Source organism: Microcaecilia unicolor, chromosome 5, assembly GCF_901765095.1.
Source record: "Microcaecilia unicolor chromosome 5, aMicUni1.1, whole genome shotgun sequence".
NCBI lineage: Eukaryota > Metazoa > Chordata > Amphibia > Gymnophiona > Siphonopidae > Microcaecilia > Microcaecilia unicolor.
In genome coordinates, this window is record NC_044035.1 from 218,503,073 (window position 1) to 218,521,698 (window position 18,626).

The following is an 18,626-nucleotide window of genomic DNA, read 5'->3' on the forward strand; positions in this document are numbered from 1 at the left end:
TTCCATATGTTACTATGGAACTTTGCAAGTCTAAGTGCTTTGAACATATGACTGAGTCAATCACTACTCAGGCACTGACAGGAAAGGTGACATTTATCAATGAGATACATTGTTTTCACTCTTTTGGGATCTTGCTTGGTACTTGTGACCTGGATTGGCCACTGTTGGAAAAAGGATACTGGGCTTGATTGACCTTTGGTCCGACCCAGTATAGCAATACTTATGTTCTTATGTAGAGGGGGCACTCTATGGAGCTATGGAGATGGCAGCTTAATTTCCTAGCTCCATCGCTCTTGCTATGATCATCAGTCTGTGCATATTGCCGTCCTCTGCCAGTTGGGTTGCATGTACAGGTCTTGCTTGGCTTGGCCTGGTGGATGGTGGATGAGTGAAATTCCTTTCCAGAATGGGTTTTGGTTTGATGTCACTACAGAACAACTTCTCAGGACAGAGCACAGTTTGCTCCCTCCCTCCCATTGCACCTCTACCAGACTCTCGCTAATAAACTACCATAGGAGTTACTACCATCTCTCCTTACATTGAGAAGGTAAATCTTATCCCAGTTGTGCATGCCATGGTAACATCAAGACTAGATTACTGCAATACACTATACAATGGTCTGACTACAAAGGGTCTGCACCAGCTCCAGTTGATTCAGAATGCAGCAGCAAATGATTTGTAGTAGTAGTAAAAGGTAGAACATACATTGAAGGAGCAAGCGGTATGTAGATCGCTGGAGGAGAAGACTGAAGATTTGGAAAATCGGGGAAGGAGATCTAACATCCGCATTCGAGGGGTTCCAGAACAGGCAGAATACTTGGATTGCGAAAGGGTCACCCAGCAAATCGTGAGCATGCTGCTGTCCGAGGACGGACAAGAGGTGGCCCATGAATCAATTAAAGTGGATCAGCTCATAGAGTAATGGCGAGGATGTGAGCTAATACACCACGAGACATTATTGCCTGTTTCTCAGACTATAAGGTAAAAGAAGCGATACTCTGCAAAAAGGAAGCTCTGCAATGGGATACATTCCCTATTGAACTATACCAAGATTTGGCCCTGGCCACATTAAAACGACGAGCGGAGAAGAAGAACTTCACCAGATACCTGCGGGACAAAGGAATCGTATACAGGTGGCAGCACCCATTTGCTTTGGCCTACAACCAAGAAGGAAAATGGAACCGGATTTTAAATGTGGATGAAGCACGCACCACATGGCCAGAGGTGGAGGCTCCCGTGGGGGGCACGGAAGAGCGCAGCAGTCTGGATTCGACATCTCGGCCGGCCCGACAGCGCTTGGCAAGAGTGGCGAGAGGCAAAGGGCGCCTTACCAGACAGCAATCAGACAAGAAGTTGACACCCTCACAGAACAATATGACTTGAATACTGGGACTGGTGTAGTGGTAATACATAAGAATTGGATGTTGCTTTTGCGAGGGTGGGTAAGTGTGCGGAGGGATTATGGACAGTATGTGGTTATATATGAATATATGGGGAGGTTGTGTGCACTGTTGGGCATGTGGTTGGTCACCGTTCTCTACTTTCAGAGGTGGGATAAAGTTGGCCCATCGGTTAGATAGGGGGGGAGGAGGGGGGATGTGGGGGGAATGGGGAAAAGGGGTATCTCAGGGGGGGTTTCTTCCTTTACATATATGCTGGAGGCAGAGTAAGACTCTCGGGAAGTCGAATAGGGAGGTTATTATTATTATTTATTGTATTTGTACCCCACATTTTCCCACCTTTTTGCAGGCTCAATGTGGCTTACAGAGTATGGAAATGAGAACGTCATTACAAGATATAAGAAAACAGTCGATCATAAGCTGAGGTGAAAGAGGAATTTAGGTAGAAGGTGTTAGGTAAGGTCGTGAAAGAGGTGTTTTGGTGTACTTGGGTGGTTTAGGGAATGATTTGTTTCAATGAGGGTGACTTTTGTCATCTCTGTTGAAGAGATGTGTTTTCAAAGCTTTGCGAAAGCTGGTTAGATTGGTCATGGTTTTTAGGGCCATGAGTAGTGTGTTCCAAAACTGTGTACTTTTGTACTCAAAGGTGGTAGCATAAGCCTGTTTGTACTTCACTCCTTTACAGCTGGAAAAGTTCAGGTTGAGGAATTTGCGGGCCGATCTTTTGGCATTCTTGGGCGGTAAGTCCACTAAGTTTAGCATATAGAGTGGGGCATCTGCGTGAATGATTTTGTGTACAGTCATGCAGATCTTGAACTCAATTCATTCCTTGAGCTGGAACCAATGCAGTTTCTCTATGAGGGGTTTCACACTTTCGTATTTAGGTGTTCCAAAAATGAGTCTGGCTGCGGTGTTCTGGGCTGTTTGGAGTTTTTTGATGGTCTGTTCTTTGCAGCCTGCGTATAGAGCGTTACAGTAGTCCAAGTGGCTTAGTACCAATGACTGTACTAGGGTGCGGAAAATGTTTCTTGGGAAAAAAGGTTTTATTCTTTTGAGTTTCCACATCGATTGGTACATTTTTTTCATTGTGTTCTTTGCGTGGGTGTCGAGAGTGAGGTTTTGATCAATAGTGACTCCAAGGATTTTCAGATTTTCTGAGATAGGAAGTGTGCAGTAGGGTGTGGTTATTGTGGGGTATTTGTTTGTATTGTATTGGGAGGTGAGAACTAGACACTGAGTTTTTTCTGCGTTGAGTTTTAGCTTAAATGAGTTCGCCCAAGAGTGCATGGTCTGGAAACTCTGGTTGATCTTGTTGGTTATTTCGTTTAAGTCACTTTTGAACGGGATATAGATCGTAACGTCATCGGCATATATGTAAGGGTTAAGGTTTTGCATGGCTAGGAGTTTGGCTAATGGTATCATCATTAGGTTGAAGATAGTTGGAGAGAGGGGGGATCCTTGAGGAACTCCGCATTCTGGTCTCCAAGGTGGCGATCTGTCCGTGTTCGTTGTTACTTGGTAGGATCTGGTGGTAGGAATCCTTCAAACCATTTGAGAACTGGGCCTCCGATTCCAAAGTACTCTAGTAGGTGTAATAGTATTTCATGATCCACCATGTCGAAGGCACTAGACATGTCGAATTGTAGTATGAGTATGTTCTTGCTGGTTGCGATCGTTTTTTTGAATGTGTTTATTGCCAACACTAGTACAGTTTCAGTACTATGATTTGATCGAAATCCTGATTGAGACTCGTGTAGAATTGAGTGTTTGGTCAGGTATTCTGTGAGTTGTTTCGTCACTATGCGTTCCATCAATTTTGTTGTGAGTGGGATAGAAGCTACTGGTTGATTGTAAACCCCCATGATAGAACTAACCTGTTTATCCCTCAATACAAGGGGCCTTAATTCCCGTATCAAACGTAGGAGGCTATTTAGGGAGGCGAAGAGGGTGGGAGCAGGTATACTGTTTGTACAGGAGACACATCTGCTGCCCAGACATGAACATTTATTATATAATGTGGGATATCCTCACCAATATTTAGCTTCTAATCGACAACAAAATAAAACAGCGGGTTGTGGGGATCCTTTTTAGGCAAGGTTGCAGCTGGGAAGTACAGGCGGTTAAAAGGGATACTGGGGGTAGATTTGTGATTGTGGTTCTGTCCCTCGGGGGGCAACCTTATACATTAGTTAACATATATGCTCCAAATCACGCCCAGGGAGATTTCTATGTCACCCTTGGCAACCACCTCGGGCGATGTGTGCAGGGGGAGATATTGGTAGGTGGGGATTTCAATCTGACGATAGAGCCCGTGATGGATAATTCGACCGGGATGGCTGGATATGCTCAGCCAGAACGGGATAAACTACTCCAATTTCTGAATCCCTTGAGGGGATTTCCAAGGAGTACAAGATCTAGAAGTTGGCAATTCCCTGATGGGTTATTGGATGACCCACAAAATGTACAAAGAATTGAAAAAGAAATTATGGAGTTCTACAGTTTAATGATACACCGGGAATTACCCCAGAGATACTCTGGGAAAGCTTAAAGGTGGTGATTAGAGGGAAAATGATAGCATTGCAAGCATATTTAGGGAAAGACCATAGGGAGAAAGAAACAGCTTTTAGACAATACAGTACAACACCTAGAAACATTAGTTAAACACGGCCAGGCTACGGCCAGACAGCAAGAGGAACTACATAGGTCCAAAGTACAATTACTGGATTTGGAACTTAAAGTCATTAAGGAACAAATGCAGCAGACACAACAGGAATACTATGAGTTTAATAATAAAGCGAGTAAATTATTAGCCTATAAATTACAACAGCTTAGGGGACGTAAGGCCATCGGTAGAGTGAGAACGGAAGATGGGCAGATCTGGGATCAAATAGAAGAAATTCAGAGAATATTTGTTGATTACTATCAGAAGCTCTATCGACCAGAGGGGCAGGTGGCAGAGGAAGATATACAGAATTTTCTGGACACAGTAGACATTCCTAGCCTGAGAGGGGCGGTGCAAGAATTGCTATCAGCACCCATAACACTAGAGGAAGTGACCTTAGCAATCAAGGGTTTACCTAGGGGAAAAGCCCCGGGTGCAGATGGGTATAGCAATAGATTCTATAAATGCCTTAATTCTATCTTAGCACCCATCTTGCTTAAAGTGTTCAATGATATTCAGCTTGACTCTATGCTCCCATGGTCGTGGCGTTTATCCACCGCGGTATTACTCCTTAAGCCGCATAAAGACCCACAAAGCTGTGGCTCATATCGGCCCATATCTTTACTGGGAACCGATTATAAAATCCTAACCACAATCTTGGCTGACCGGTTGCAAAGGTGTTGCCCCGCCTGGTCCATGAGGACCAAGCGGGATTTATAGCAAATAGGCAAACTTTTCACAACACGAGACGAGCACAATATATATTGGACAGAATCAAACAGGTGGGACAACAGGCGATCTTTCTCTCACTGGATGCTGAGAAGGCATTCGATAGAGTGCTGTGGCCCTATTTGTTTGAATTGTTGAAGAAAGTAGGCATCAGTGGGCAATACTTATATTGGGTCATGGCGCTCTATCGTCACCCTATGTCTCAGTTGCGGATTAATGGCACATACACTGACTCATTTGAATTGTTTAGAGGTACTAGGCATGGGTGTGCCCTATCCCCGCTACTGTTCGCACTAGCTATGGAGCCTCTGGCAATCTTGGTTAGAAAAGACCCAGAGGTGCAGGGCATCCGAATAGGACGGCAAGAAACTAAAATTATGCTTTATGCTGATGATGTCCTGCTTACATTTTCACAACCTGAACTCTCACTGAGAGCAGTGATGAAGATACTTCAGGGGTATGGACAAGTCGCAGGTCTCAAGATTAACATTCAAAAATCAGAACTCATGCCAATACAGTGCCCTGCAGGGTTACAAGAGGAATTACAATCTCACTTCCCTTTTCAATGGTCTCCTAAATACATTAGATATTTGGGGGTTAATTTAACACCAGATACGGGGGATCTATTCCAGGAGAACTTTGTCCCTAAAATGCGGGAACTCCTGCAAGAACTAGAGAGTTGGGGGGGGGGGGGGCTGCAAATGTCATGGATGGGCAGAATAGCAGCGGTAAAGATGACAATGCTCCCCAAGGTACTTTACTTATTTATGGCTGTGCCTGTCTCTGTGCCACATACCTTCTTTCACACACTTAACAAAAAAATGTTCGCCTTTATTTGGCGCAAAAGGCCACCCCGAGTGAATCGTAGAATACTATATCAATTAAGAAATGATGGGGGCATGGGGGTACCCAACTTTGGGCTTTATTATAGAGCTGCTCTATTTCAAATGCTGGCCACGGTGCAGAGGGGTCTGAATAAGTTGTGGACTTACGCGGCGCAGTGGGAGATGAAGGGGGTGCCCATATGGGCGGTGGCGTGGCTTCCCCTACAGTTGCTGAGAGGACTCATAACAGGATTGAAGGGTCCAATGAGGGTGGCGCTAGAAGAATGGGCAAGATGTAGAGCAGCCTGGTTTCCGGGGCGTAAATATCATCTGACTACGCCCATAATACATGCCACAGATTTTATTCCTGGGAGGAGAGAAGGGGTGTATGGGCATTGGTCAGCGGCATCTTTGCGATTGCTGGGACAGATATGGGAGGATGGGAAATGCCATTCATTTGAAACTTTAAAAGAGGAATTTGGTTTGGGGGACAGGGACAGGTTTCATTATATGCAGATCAGAGATTTTGTGCAGAAGAAAGCCAGAGAGGATCTGTCTCTGGTGGCCACGGAGCTTGAAATGGCAATGAGATCTGGGGAAGGTAAAGGAGGGATTTCCCGAATTTATAGAGCTTTACTTCATAAGTCCCAACCATTAAATACGTTTATTAATAAATGGGAGTCCCTATTGGGTACTACATATGAACCAGAAACTTGGAAAAAGATATTTAAACGACTACTGTCATTTTCTGTGGCTACCCCTTTATTGGAAAATGGGTATAAAATGCTGTACCAATGGTATATGACTCCTAGTCGGTTGTCCCGTATGTTTAAAACGGGAATGGCGAGTTGCTGGCGTAATTGTGGGGCGGAAGGAACATTTTGGCATGTATGGTGGGACTGTCCGGTGATACAGCAGTTTTGGCAGGACTTACAGATGAGACTGCAGAATGACTTGGGAGCTGAGGTTACACTAACTCCTGGGCTATGCTTGTTGAATATCCCGCCGAGGGAAGGACATGGCTTACGTCATGGGCCCTTATCATACATTGTAACTGCAGCCAGGATTCTAATTGCAAGACATTGGAAGCAATCGGCGACTCCCACCGTGGATCAAGTATTGACTAAAGTGGACTATTGATGTTTAATGGACAAACTTACAGCCCTACGGCGAGGGGGCCTGGTGAGATTCTCAAAAACATGGTCCTCCTATGTGGAATGGCGAGGTTTAACTGGGTGACATATGTACAATGGGGATACTCTATTGCAGGGGGAGCCCTATATATACCTGAGATGCCTAGAAGGGGGGGAGGGGGGTGGAGGGATGTTGATGATATATATATGAGAAAGTTTTGCGATATATATGTTTAGCTATGTGGATGTTATGTAAAGAAAAAGTTAATAAAAAGAATTTTAAAAAAATAATGGTAATTTTCTTCCAGTGGCGTTACATGTTGCAAGTCCTATCACTAAGTCTTCCCCATCACTTGGCTCCTGTTGGTTCCTGTTTTCCCCATCCCTTGCTGTCCCCACCAGAACATGTGGAAGGCACCAGGGCTCTCAGGGAAGGTGAGCGCACTGGCAGAAGGGTTCGTCAAGATGTGGCAGTTAACACTAACAGTGATAGCTGGGAATGCTCTGGGTATGCCCATAGTAAGGCACATAATTATCTGAAATCCCGTTATTATTATGGAGATAAAAGTAATTAACTACAGTAATGCTGTTACTATAGTTAATAAGTTTATCAAGCTTGATGATTACTATGAAAAAGTAATTAACTACAGTGATGTATTACCGGTAATGCAATATTGCACAAGCCTACTGAGATGACACCAGAATTAAAATATTTTGTACAGTGAGTTTTATGGGGAAATGGCCTAATTCTGTTCTGTACACATTGCTAGGGGTGGGGGAGGTTTTTGTGTCTGCAGAGTATGTGTTTATATTTATCTCCATGACAATCATGCCTGCAATGTGTCTCATATGTGAGCCTCCTCTGTTAGGTGTGTCCCAGTGTAAAAGTGAGTACCATTGCTATAGAGTCATCCAAACCTGGGTGATTATTTAGGGCACTTTGGGAAAGCTTTATGCTTGGTGAGGAGGGAAGTAGACAATGGACCCCTTGTTTTTCAGAGTCTGAAGTAGATAATAGAGGGACTATTGGACCCTGAAATGAGCAAGCATTTTTCGGTGCACTACTAATGCTTGTTGACTGAGATGACATTACGCTGGACTGTTGATACTGAATAGATGGCAGATCCTTACAGTAATCTGTTGAACATCTTTAGTACAAATGTCCAAGGCTGCAACACAGATGTAGAAGACTTATTGGTTACTCTATCTAGTACTAGAGCTGATGCCATCTGAGGCTGCATGGTTGACTACTGTACAGGGGATGATTGCATTTCAACAGGGAAGCAAAATGACATTTGTGTTGAACTTCTATATGTGCAAAATGAATCAAAGAAGACTGTTCACAATCTGTGGTGTGCTATTGCACTGGTGTATCTAAGCTGAAGAGGCGTCACACTGACTGCACAGACAACAGACATGGCTCGTCAGTGCTACTGTCCAGGTAGTCCCTTTAATGGCACAGACAGTATAGGAGATAGCTGCAAAGGCGTGCGTTCAGGAGGAGCCCCTTGAGAGATGGCAGTGCTAAGATATCTGTGCTTCTCCAGCACTTTACAAGAAACTTTCAGGATGCCTTAACCTCAGGTGTATGTGAGCATTTAGAAGACAGATGTAGTTTGTGCCTGAAAATCTCCAAGGAGGTTCATGCCAATTTATAGGATCCCTGGAGCTGCTCCTTTGTAGCAGGACTCTTGAAATCAATGCACAAGGAGGTACAGGCAACTTTCATGGAGGAGAATGTGCTGGAGTGTGCAGAGTCAGACATCTCTGGGCAGACAATGTCCTCCTTCTTCTATATCTGGGCAAGCAGATTATTGCAGAGTGAGTTCAAGAAGTCCTTATAGACTTTTGGAAACATCTTTCCACTTTTGTTACAGTCAGCTTGATTATAGTCTGAGTCCAGATATTTTAGGAATTAGGGATGAGCAGCCATAAACTTTTGTGTTGTTTCCCATGTCGTTTACAGGGATTTTAATTTTAGTTGTGTTTTATTGCCCATTTTGTCATTTTGCCATTTTTCAATATTAGTGCATACTCTTTTGGAAATGTGGAAAGAGGGCACACTGTTTGAAAAAGAGAACACACTCTTCTCCCAATAGGGCACACAGGAATGGACAAGTTTGTAAATGTGCAATGGTTTGTGCATGTGTGGTGGTTCCACTATCAGGGAAAAAGAGAGCCCTCTATTCAAAGAATGTACCCTCTTATCAGCAAATGACAAAACACTAAAAGTTGTGGTTTTTCTGCTTGTTTTCATTTGGTAATGAAATACAAAGACACAGGAAATGTGAACAAAGAATCCTCCGTCCGATATTTAGCACTATTTGGCTGGTCAGAATGGATGCTGACCGGTTAAATAGCGTTTAACCGGTTATCTGCTGATATTCAGTGTGGGATAACTGGCTATCCTCCGCTGAGTATCTGCATTTACTGGCTGGCAGATAACTGGTTATATCAAACAATATAACTGACTATCCGCTGATTTTTAAACCGGGTTCGGCAGTCATATTTGGCTACGTCACACCCTGGTACATCTTTGGTCAGTTTAAAGATAACAACTGGCTATGTCTGAATATTGAGTATTTTTTATTATGTCTGAATATCAACATAGCCAGTTATCTTCAAACCCAGCCAAAAACCCTGGATATTCAATGTCGATCACCAGAAACAGCTCGACATTAAATATCTGGGTTCAATGCAGACTGTGGGAGACAGCCCAGTTATCTCCCACGGTCTGAATATTGGGGCCCCCTATATCATTGCAACTGACTGCCTATCTCTGTTAGACATCTGAAGCTAATATTGAAGTTCTGAATCTTTCTCAAATACTGTGGACAGGGGCATTATTTTAGAAGACAATGCCAGAACACAAAGAGGTGAAAAATCTTTGTTTCTGCATCCATTTGACAGAGTGGAAAAACAACTCTGAGGGACTGAGGACACCACTGTGTGTGAGAATGGATGCTTAGAACTTTATACTAGCTCTAGCAGAACTGTTTTATCACAGCACAATCAGTTGATATCATGGTACTTTTGTGTTCAATTCAATCCTGCTTGAGGGTAGAAAAACGTGGTAAATGTTGTAGTACATCATTTACAAAAGGTAAAAATAAAAGTTTGACACCCTTAAAACACTCTACCTTCATATTTTGAGCCATCTGGATACATAAAGGTACCATGTCCATATTTCTTGTTATGGATATATTCTCCAATGTAACGAGCACCATTTTTAAATCTGTAGACTCCCTGTAACACATTAAAGGAGATAGCAAATGTAAGTATCCACAACTCTTTTCTTAAACACTTCTTTGCTTGCATTGCCTCACCTTGTAGTATATCAGTGATTATATTAAGGGATGTACGTCCAGGAGACTAGGGGTACGACTACAATTACTGAGATATGATCACTAGGAATGTTAATGTAGGGGCCCTTTTACTATGGAATAGAAGACAGAAGCAGACCTTATTGTAGAAAAGCAGTCTTTATTAAGTTGTTTCAAAGCTCCCAGGACTTATAAATGAGTGCCTGACATGGTCATGTTTTGCCAACAATACAGGCTGCATCAGGGGCAATAGAAACTGTGACAATAAGCATAAACGCAGATTAATAAAAAGTCCAATAAAATACATTTAAATCAATGAAAAGCTCAAAACATATGTTCACATATCAAAACAACGTTCAAATATAAGTGAATCAATATTTAATAAAATCAATAAATAATTAAAACAATGTGAATAAATATGTGCAGTAGCACTAAAACAATAGGACACAAACAGAGAGAAGTTAAACCATAAATACATAGACGATGGCTTATCCAGCTGCTGCTAATCTAAAAACTTCACCAATGCTGATCATTGTCAAAGACGATAAAATATCACTGAGTCGTGGATCTAAAATTAGTGATAGTGCCACTTCAGACAGCTGCATCAATGAAACAATCTAAACAAACCAAGGTATACTTCCTGACTCACATGTGTCTCTTCCTGGGTCCGTTTGAAACAATAAAAACAAACTTGCTGCAAAAGCCTACTGTATATGTTGAAAAAAACATGTAAATATGCATAAACTAATTAGCTCAGCAGAATGATCTGAGTCTAATTAATAAAGTTCCACAAATCCCTGAAGCAGAGATTTGAAACGCTGGCCATTGTCAGATGGTTGAGGTGTGTTACAAGGAAGTTACTGGAGTCTTTGGGCAGAAGCATACGAAGTTTGAAACCTATGAAATTTGAAGCTAAGTGCTTTTTGAATTCTTAAGAAAATGTTTTATAAAACTGATTGAAAATTATCTATAAAAAGATCATTTTCTAACCACAGGAGGTTTTTTTAGCCTATGATTATACTGAAGTCATTGATGGACTGAATTAAGTTAGTCTTGGCTCACTGAGGTTTTTTTCCTTCTTCTGATGAATTTGGGTTATTCCCAAGTGAAGAGTGTGGTGTGTTCATTGATTTGTATACGCCGATTTAGTACCTGACACTCTTCCCTTGGTTTTTGAATAGTGTGAAGTTTTTAGAATACCACCAGCTGGGTAAGCCATTCTCTATGTATTTATGGTTTTACTTCTCTGTGTTTGTGTCCTATTATTTTAGTGGTGGTGCACATAATGTTATTTTGATCCGTGAACACATGTTTTGAGCTTTTCATTGATTTAAATGTATTTTATTGGACTTTTTATTAATCTGCTTTTATGCTTATTGTCACAGTTTCTATTGCCCTTGATGCAGCCTGTATTGTCTGATTCTGTCTTCTATTCCACAGTGGATTTTGTAGACCATTTACCATCTTGTTTTCTTACTGGGGCCTTTTTACTAAGCAACGCTAAAATGTGGCCTGTGCTATCCCCAGCATGCGTCTTTCCTGCGCACTAATGCCACTTTTAGCACAGTCAATAAATGGCTGATTTTAACATTTCTGCATTAATGGCAACGTGCTAATTTTCCCATTAGCATGTGAGCACTTACCGACACATATTTTGTAGGCAGTAGGGGCTCACATGCTAATCCTGAGTTAATCAGTTAGCAGCAATGCCCATGTGCTAACTGATTAGCATACATGTGCCCACTTTCTACCCTCAAACATGTACCCAGTGCTAAAAAATAAATGTTATTTTTAGCACATGGATAGTGCGTGCACACGCAAAAATTACCATGGGATACTTGAGTGCACCCCAGCCCCACAGTAGTACATTTTAACCTGCAATATGCACACGTTAGTGCTTACTGCAGCTTAGTAAAAGGGCCCCGTAGTTATCAGGTGGTCATCATGATCGCCTAGTAACTTGCCTTCCTGATGCAACTATTCCTCATATATCATTGTTTTACACCGCTGGGGCCACAGATGACTAGATACAGCCACAGCTCATGGTTCTTTGCATGACTCAGGAGCAAATCTCTCAGACTCCCCTAGACATAATGGGGCCAATATTCAAAGTGACCTAAATGGCCATGAGAGGCTCCTGGATGTTTAAATTGCTTGTCCAGGATAGGTATATTCAGGGGCACTTAACTAGATAGTGCTGATAAATATATCTGGTTAGCGCCCAAGCACAAATCGGCTAATCTGTGGGTGGTCCAGGGGCAAAGTCACCACTTATCTGGTTAAGTGCCAATATTCAGCACTTAACCACATACTGTACATTAACCGTGTAAATAGGATCACACAAGACACAGTCTTATCTTTATCCGGTTTAACTTATCTGGTTAAGTGCTGAATATCTCACTTAACTGGATAAATGTTATCTGGTTCTGTATAACCAGATATTCAATGTCACTGCCCGGACATGGCTCGGCATTGAATATCTGTGGATACTGCCAAGGCAGCCAAAAAAACACTGGCAAATACTAGCTGAATACTGACCCAATAGATAGTCATATTTTTATTAGCAGTGGACAGGAATCATAGCAAGCAGGCAGATTACTCATCAGCAGACAATTAGATAAACAGATGGTAAAATTATGTATCATACCTGATAATTTTCTTTCCATTAATCATAGCTGATCAATCCATAGACTGGTGGGTTGTGTCCATCTACCAGCAGGTGGAGATAGAGAGCAAACTTTTGCCTCCCTATATGTGGTCATGTGCTGCCGGAAACTCCTCAGTATGTCGATATCAAAGCTCCATCCGCAGGACTCAGCACTTAGAGAATTACACCCACGAAGGGACACTCTGCCCAGCTCACCACCGCCGAAACGGGGGAGGGGAATTAACCCAGCTCATCCCCACACAAGTGGGGGAGGGGAATCCGTCCAGCTCATCCCCGCGGAGCGGGGGAGGGACACCACACCCGCCGATGCGGGGGGATCTGGCTTATCCTGCAACCGCAACCGCGGGAGGAGCTGACTGACCCTAACACCGCCGAAGCGGGAGGGGTACAAAGCTGCCCTACAGCCGCACGAAGCGGGAGGGAGTGCCGGCAGAATTTAAATCTCAATCCAGCCCCGTAAAACGGAGGGGAGAGGAATGCAGCAGCTCACTGTAACACAAACTCGTCTCAACTCTTGAAGAATCCAAGTGAAAAATCTTGAACACGAAGTCTTTCTGAAGTAACTGAAGACTAAACTTGAACCTGAAATGCAACCAGAATAAAAACAGTACAGATATCTGGGAGGGACTATGGATTGATCAGCTATGATTAATGGAAAGAAAATTATCAGGTATGATACATAATTTTACCTTCCATATCATCAAGCTGATCAATCCATAGACTGGTGGGATGTACCGAAGCAGTACTCACCCAGGGCGGGACATTGAAATCCCTGACCTCAACACTGAAGCTCCAAACCGGGCCTCCGCCCATGCAGCCACAGTCAAGCGGTAATGCTTGGAGAATGTATGAGCCGAAGCCCAAGTTGCCGCCTTGCATATCTCTTCCAAGGAGACGGACCCGGCCTCTGCCATCGAGGCCGCCTGAGCTCTAGTGGAGTGAGCCTTCAGCTGGATAGGCGGCACCTTCCCCGCGGCCACATAAGCCGCTGCAATGGCTTCCTTGACCCATCTTGCCACTGTAGGCTTAGCAGCCTGCAGACCCTTACGAGGACCTGCAAACAGGACAAACAGATGATCCGATTTCCGGAACTCATTGGTCACTTCCAAGTATCTGATGATGACTCGTCTCACATCCAGATATTTAAGAGCAGAGTACCCCTCTGGGTAGTCCTCCCTACGAAAGGAAGGGAGACAGAGCTGCTGATTCACATGGAAGCAAGAAACAATCTTGGGCAGGAAGGAAGGCACTGTGCGAATAGTCACTCCTGCCTCAGTGAACTGCAGAAAGGGCTCTCGACATGAGAGCGCCTGGAGCTCGGAAACTCTTCTGGCTGAAGTGATAGCCACCAAAAAGACTGCTTTCAACGTCAGGTCTTTCAGAGATGCCCTCGACAAGGGTTCAAAAGGCGGCTTCTGCAATGCTCTTAGCACCAGGTTGAGATTCCACGCAGGCACCACTGAGTGCAGAGGAGGGCGCAGGTGATTAACTCCCTTGAGAAAGCGCACCACATCTGGCTGCGAAGCCAGGGAAGCACCCTTCAGGCGACCCCTGAAGCAAGCCAGAGCCGCTACCTGGACTTTAAGGGAACTGAGCGACAGGCCTTTCTCCAGACCTTCTTGCAGGAACGCCAACACTGAAGAAATTGGAGCAGTGAAGGGAGAAAGTGAGCCTGCTTCACACCACGCTGCAAATATACGCCAAACCCTGGCGTAAGCAGTAGAAGTAGAGCGCTTCCTCGCTCTCAGCATAGTGGCGATGACCTTGTCTGAGAAGCCCTTCTTTCTCAGACGCTGCCGCTCAATAGCCAGGCCGTAAGACCAAAGGGGGAGGGATCCTCCATCACCACGGGACCCTGATGTAACAGGCCCTGCTCCACTGGCAGCCGCAGAGGATCGTCGACTGAGAGCCTGATCAAGTCCGCATACCAGGGACGTCTGGGCCAATCCGGACCCACCAGGATTACCCTGCCGGGATGCTTTGCCACCCAGTCTAGCACCCTGCCCAACATGGGCCAGGGCGGGAACACATAGAGAAGCTCTTGTGTTGGCCACTGTTGGAGAAGAGCATCTACTCCCAGGGATCGAGGGTCCCGTCCTCTGCTGAAAAAGCGCGGCACTTGGCAATTGGCCGATGACGCCATCAGATCTAGGCTCGGCTGGCCCCAGCGCTTCGTGATGTCCAAGAACGCCTGAGCAGATAGCTGCCACTCTCCGGGCTCCAAGGTATGGCGACTGAGAAAGTCCGCCTTGACATTCATGACTCTGGCAATGTGGGCCGCTGACAGCTGCTCCAGGTTCGCTTCTGCCCACTGGCATAGATTCATAGCCTCCTTGGCTAGAGGGGCGCTCTTGGTACCTCCCTGGCGGTTGACATAGGCCACAGCCGTGGCATTGTCCGACAGGACCCGTACCGGCTTCAACACCAGTACCGGGATGAACTCCAAAAGCGCCAACCGAATGGCTCTGAGTTCCAGGAGGTTGATAGACCACTTTGCCTCTGCAGGAGACCAGAGCCCCTGCGCTGTCCTTCCCAAGCAGTGGGCTCCCCAGCCCGACAAAGAGGCATCCGTCGTGACGACAATCCACTCCGGGGTCACCAGAGGCATTCCCGCAGACAACTTGTCTGTCTGCATCCACCAGCTCAGCGCCTGTAACACTAGGGGGCGCTGTGCTTATGACAACACAAAAGCCACCAGACACAATATGCGGTATATCGCTTTTATTGGTGATACATATGTGAACACATACACCAAGATACTTACAGCACCCGCAATTCAGTCAGCATCTGGGAAGACCACCAGGGAAGCACTAGCTCTTCCTCAGAGATTGCAGGGACCATCACTGAACCAGGCGTCCCTTACGTTCAGGCAAGCTTCTAAAGCAAGTCCGGTGCTCTCGCCTCTTTTATAGTGTGAAACAGAGGTGCCTTTCCCAGACTTGCACAAGCTGGCATCCCTTAAACAACCAGCCTGTTTCCCATAACAGAGAATAACTCCCCCAGACTTGCACAGGTTGAAGGTGCCTTTCCCAGATGTGCTGGCATCCCTTAAACAACCACCATAACAGAGAATAACTCCCCCAGACCTGCACAGGTTGAAGGTGCCTTTCCCAGAGGTGCTGGCATCCCTTAAACAACCACCATAACAGAGAATAACTCCCCCAGACCTGCACAGGTTGAAGGTGCCTTTCCCAAAGGTGCTGGCATCCCTTAAACAACTAGCTTGTTTCCCATAACAGAGAATATCAACACATAATTACAGCCAAAACATTCCACTCATTCCATCCCCAGCTGACCTTCAATCCCATGTATTACATTCCACCCCTTGATATTCTCTGCTTATGAGGAGACAGAAGTATACATAGTATTATGGACCACCGTAGGTCGTTTCCAAATTTTACAAGTCAAAATACAATTCCAAATCACTAGCAGGATGCTAACTAATAGTACTACAAGTAAAGGATGAGTGATCCATTTTAGGAAAGCATCTGCACTAGGAGAATGTCCCAATAATGGATCCCACCAATTATGATGTAATTTACTTCGAATATTTTCCGCCACTATACGAACAGTGTGATTGTCAAATTGAGCATCTACTTGCATGACTCTTAAGGTGTGATTCACACCTTGAATATACTCATTAATAAGAGAGGATATATGCAACATGTGGGTCAACTTACTATAATTTACAGCTAAAATTGGCTCCGTAAAGAAGGTATAATTGTACTGTATGAAAGCAGAATTAAATAAATCCGGATATAATACATACTTTTGTCCTTTCCACCAAAATACTGATATACTAGTAAAACAGGAACTGACTCCTGACAGATCGGTCAGGAAGGTATTATTTGACAAAGTTGTGAAATTAGCAGTGGAAATACATAATGTCCGCGGACTAATTTCTACAAAGAACTCATAGTTGGCAGGGAAAACAGTAAATGTACATTCCCCAAAACGTGGGGATAAGCAAGGTTCAAATTGTGGTGGCTGGAAAGGACAAATCATGCGATTTCCCTGCTCATTACACATATCCAATTTATATGTCTCATTATATACAGTTATATACTCCCCATTCATATGCGGGGCCCAAAAGGTTACGATACCAGAAACATTCACTAATACTGGAGATATATAATACTTACATACTATATGAGTATGGAAAATCTTATATGAAGATAAAACCCCTGTACAGAATCGATCAGTACAGACTGTACTCTCTGAATGTGGGAACAACCACTCATCAACCGGAATATATCCAGCGAAAAGGGTCTGCAACTGGGTATGCATCCCCAATTGTAGAGCCATCTGGACTCTATCCCGCTGATGCAAAGCGTACAACGTCTGTAATGAACACCAAGTATAATTCAATGCTTTTGTCAAAGTAATGTCAGTATAATTTTCAAACTTAAAAGTTTGGGCTAATAAATTATTAATGTCTGCTATCGCAGGCACCATTAATTGTCCTGTTCCTGGAATGGCAGGTAACCAATTGGCTAAAATATTCAGTTCAGTATGCAAGTCCTTACCTAGATAGTGTAGTTTACTAAACAGAGTATCTGTATCTACAGTATTCAGAATTCCCAGTCCAGTTCCCGCACCCCCCAAAATAGTATCATACCATGCTCGCCGTATCCTAGTACAGCGAGGCAAGTGTGGAAATGTAACATTGTAAGTTAATACTGTCTTTCTATACTGCATAGACATATTTTTGCATGTAGTGGGAATGCGTGACAGTGGAGCAGGATTAGTCATATTACTAACAGCAAGCAACACATGCAAGAAGTCCATCCAGGGTGTAAAACGGTTTGCAATTGGTGTAGCATTAGTGAAAATCCATTCAGCAGTTCGATTCAAAGTAATATTTACTATAGAGCTGTTACAAGTTTGGAGGAACTGCATTTTGCGTGTCCGATTCCATAGTCTCCATATCTGGTCCCGGAATCCCATAGGCTGGATGCACATAACCCAGGACGTAGCATTATGGATAGTCACATTCACAAAACTGGATGAAACGACTACAAAACGCTGTTCAGTTTTATGAAACACAGCTTGGGAAGCAGTTACGTTCAATACCGGACATGCAGTATGACATGTATAATTATCTTGCTGTAAGGTTGAGTTATTTTTGTTGCTCCACCAATAGTGGACACGCGAGGTCACTCCCAGCACCCGCTCGCCGGGAGTACGGGCATCGAGTTCCCCACCCAAACAGAGAAACAGTATGCCCTGAAACAGAAAGAAATGGAGAAACACATATAAATCCTATTCCCTTAAATAACAATGATCAGCAGGAACATTCGTCCAACTCTGTTGTCCTGGCTGAACTACTGTAACAGTATTGTCCTCCCCTCGGGCTATAATTTCAGCAGGTTGAGGAGGACCTGGGTGTGCAGGGTCTTGATGCCATACCCGACCACCCACACCCCTCCCAGTAGACCCAAATCCCTGTGTACCTCGCTCAGTGACTCCCACAAAATCAGAAATTTGAGTAAAAGAGGAGGAATTGACAGGAATTATCAACAATAGGGGCTTGCTCTCCGAGATGTCCACATTTTTGATGTGCCCAGCTTGCAATACCAGTCTCTTCTTCACCCCGATGAATAGTAGAATCATCTGTTCCAGTGATGACATTCGTGTGAATGGTAGCTAAGGAATCTGCTGTCTGATTAAAATATGATCAGAGGTTATAGGGGAAACATGTGCATCAACATGATAGACATAGGCAGAAGTAGATTGCAGAAATTCACTAATTTCTTGCCATAACTGTGATCCCCAAACCAGTTTAGTATGAATATACCAATCATTCTGTTTCCATGTAGGTAACCAGGTTGTTCAACCATCCCTGTGGCAACCATGTAAAAGTGTACTGCCTTCCCTGCCACGTAAA

The 18,626-nt window shown here is 44.1% G+C and overlaps 1 protein-coding gene across 3 annotated transcripts in view; it reads right to left on the reverse strand.

Annotated features, from left to right (window-relative positions):
• The window catches only part of RSPH1 (radial spoke head component 1), a 246,673-nt gene that overhangs the window by 132,327 nt on the left and 95,720 nt on the right, over window positions 1-18,626 (reverse strand). For all 3 annotated transcript variants that reach the window (XM_030203781.1, XM_030203779.1, XM_030203780.1), the window contains exon 3: window positions 9,889-9,994. In XM_030203781.1, the coding sequence (XP_030059641.1) occupies window positions 9,889-9,994 (106 nt within the window). The remainder of the gene's footprint in view (window positions 1-9,888; window positions 9,995-18,626) is intronic.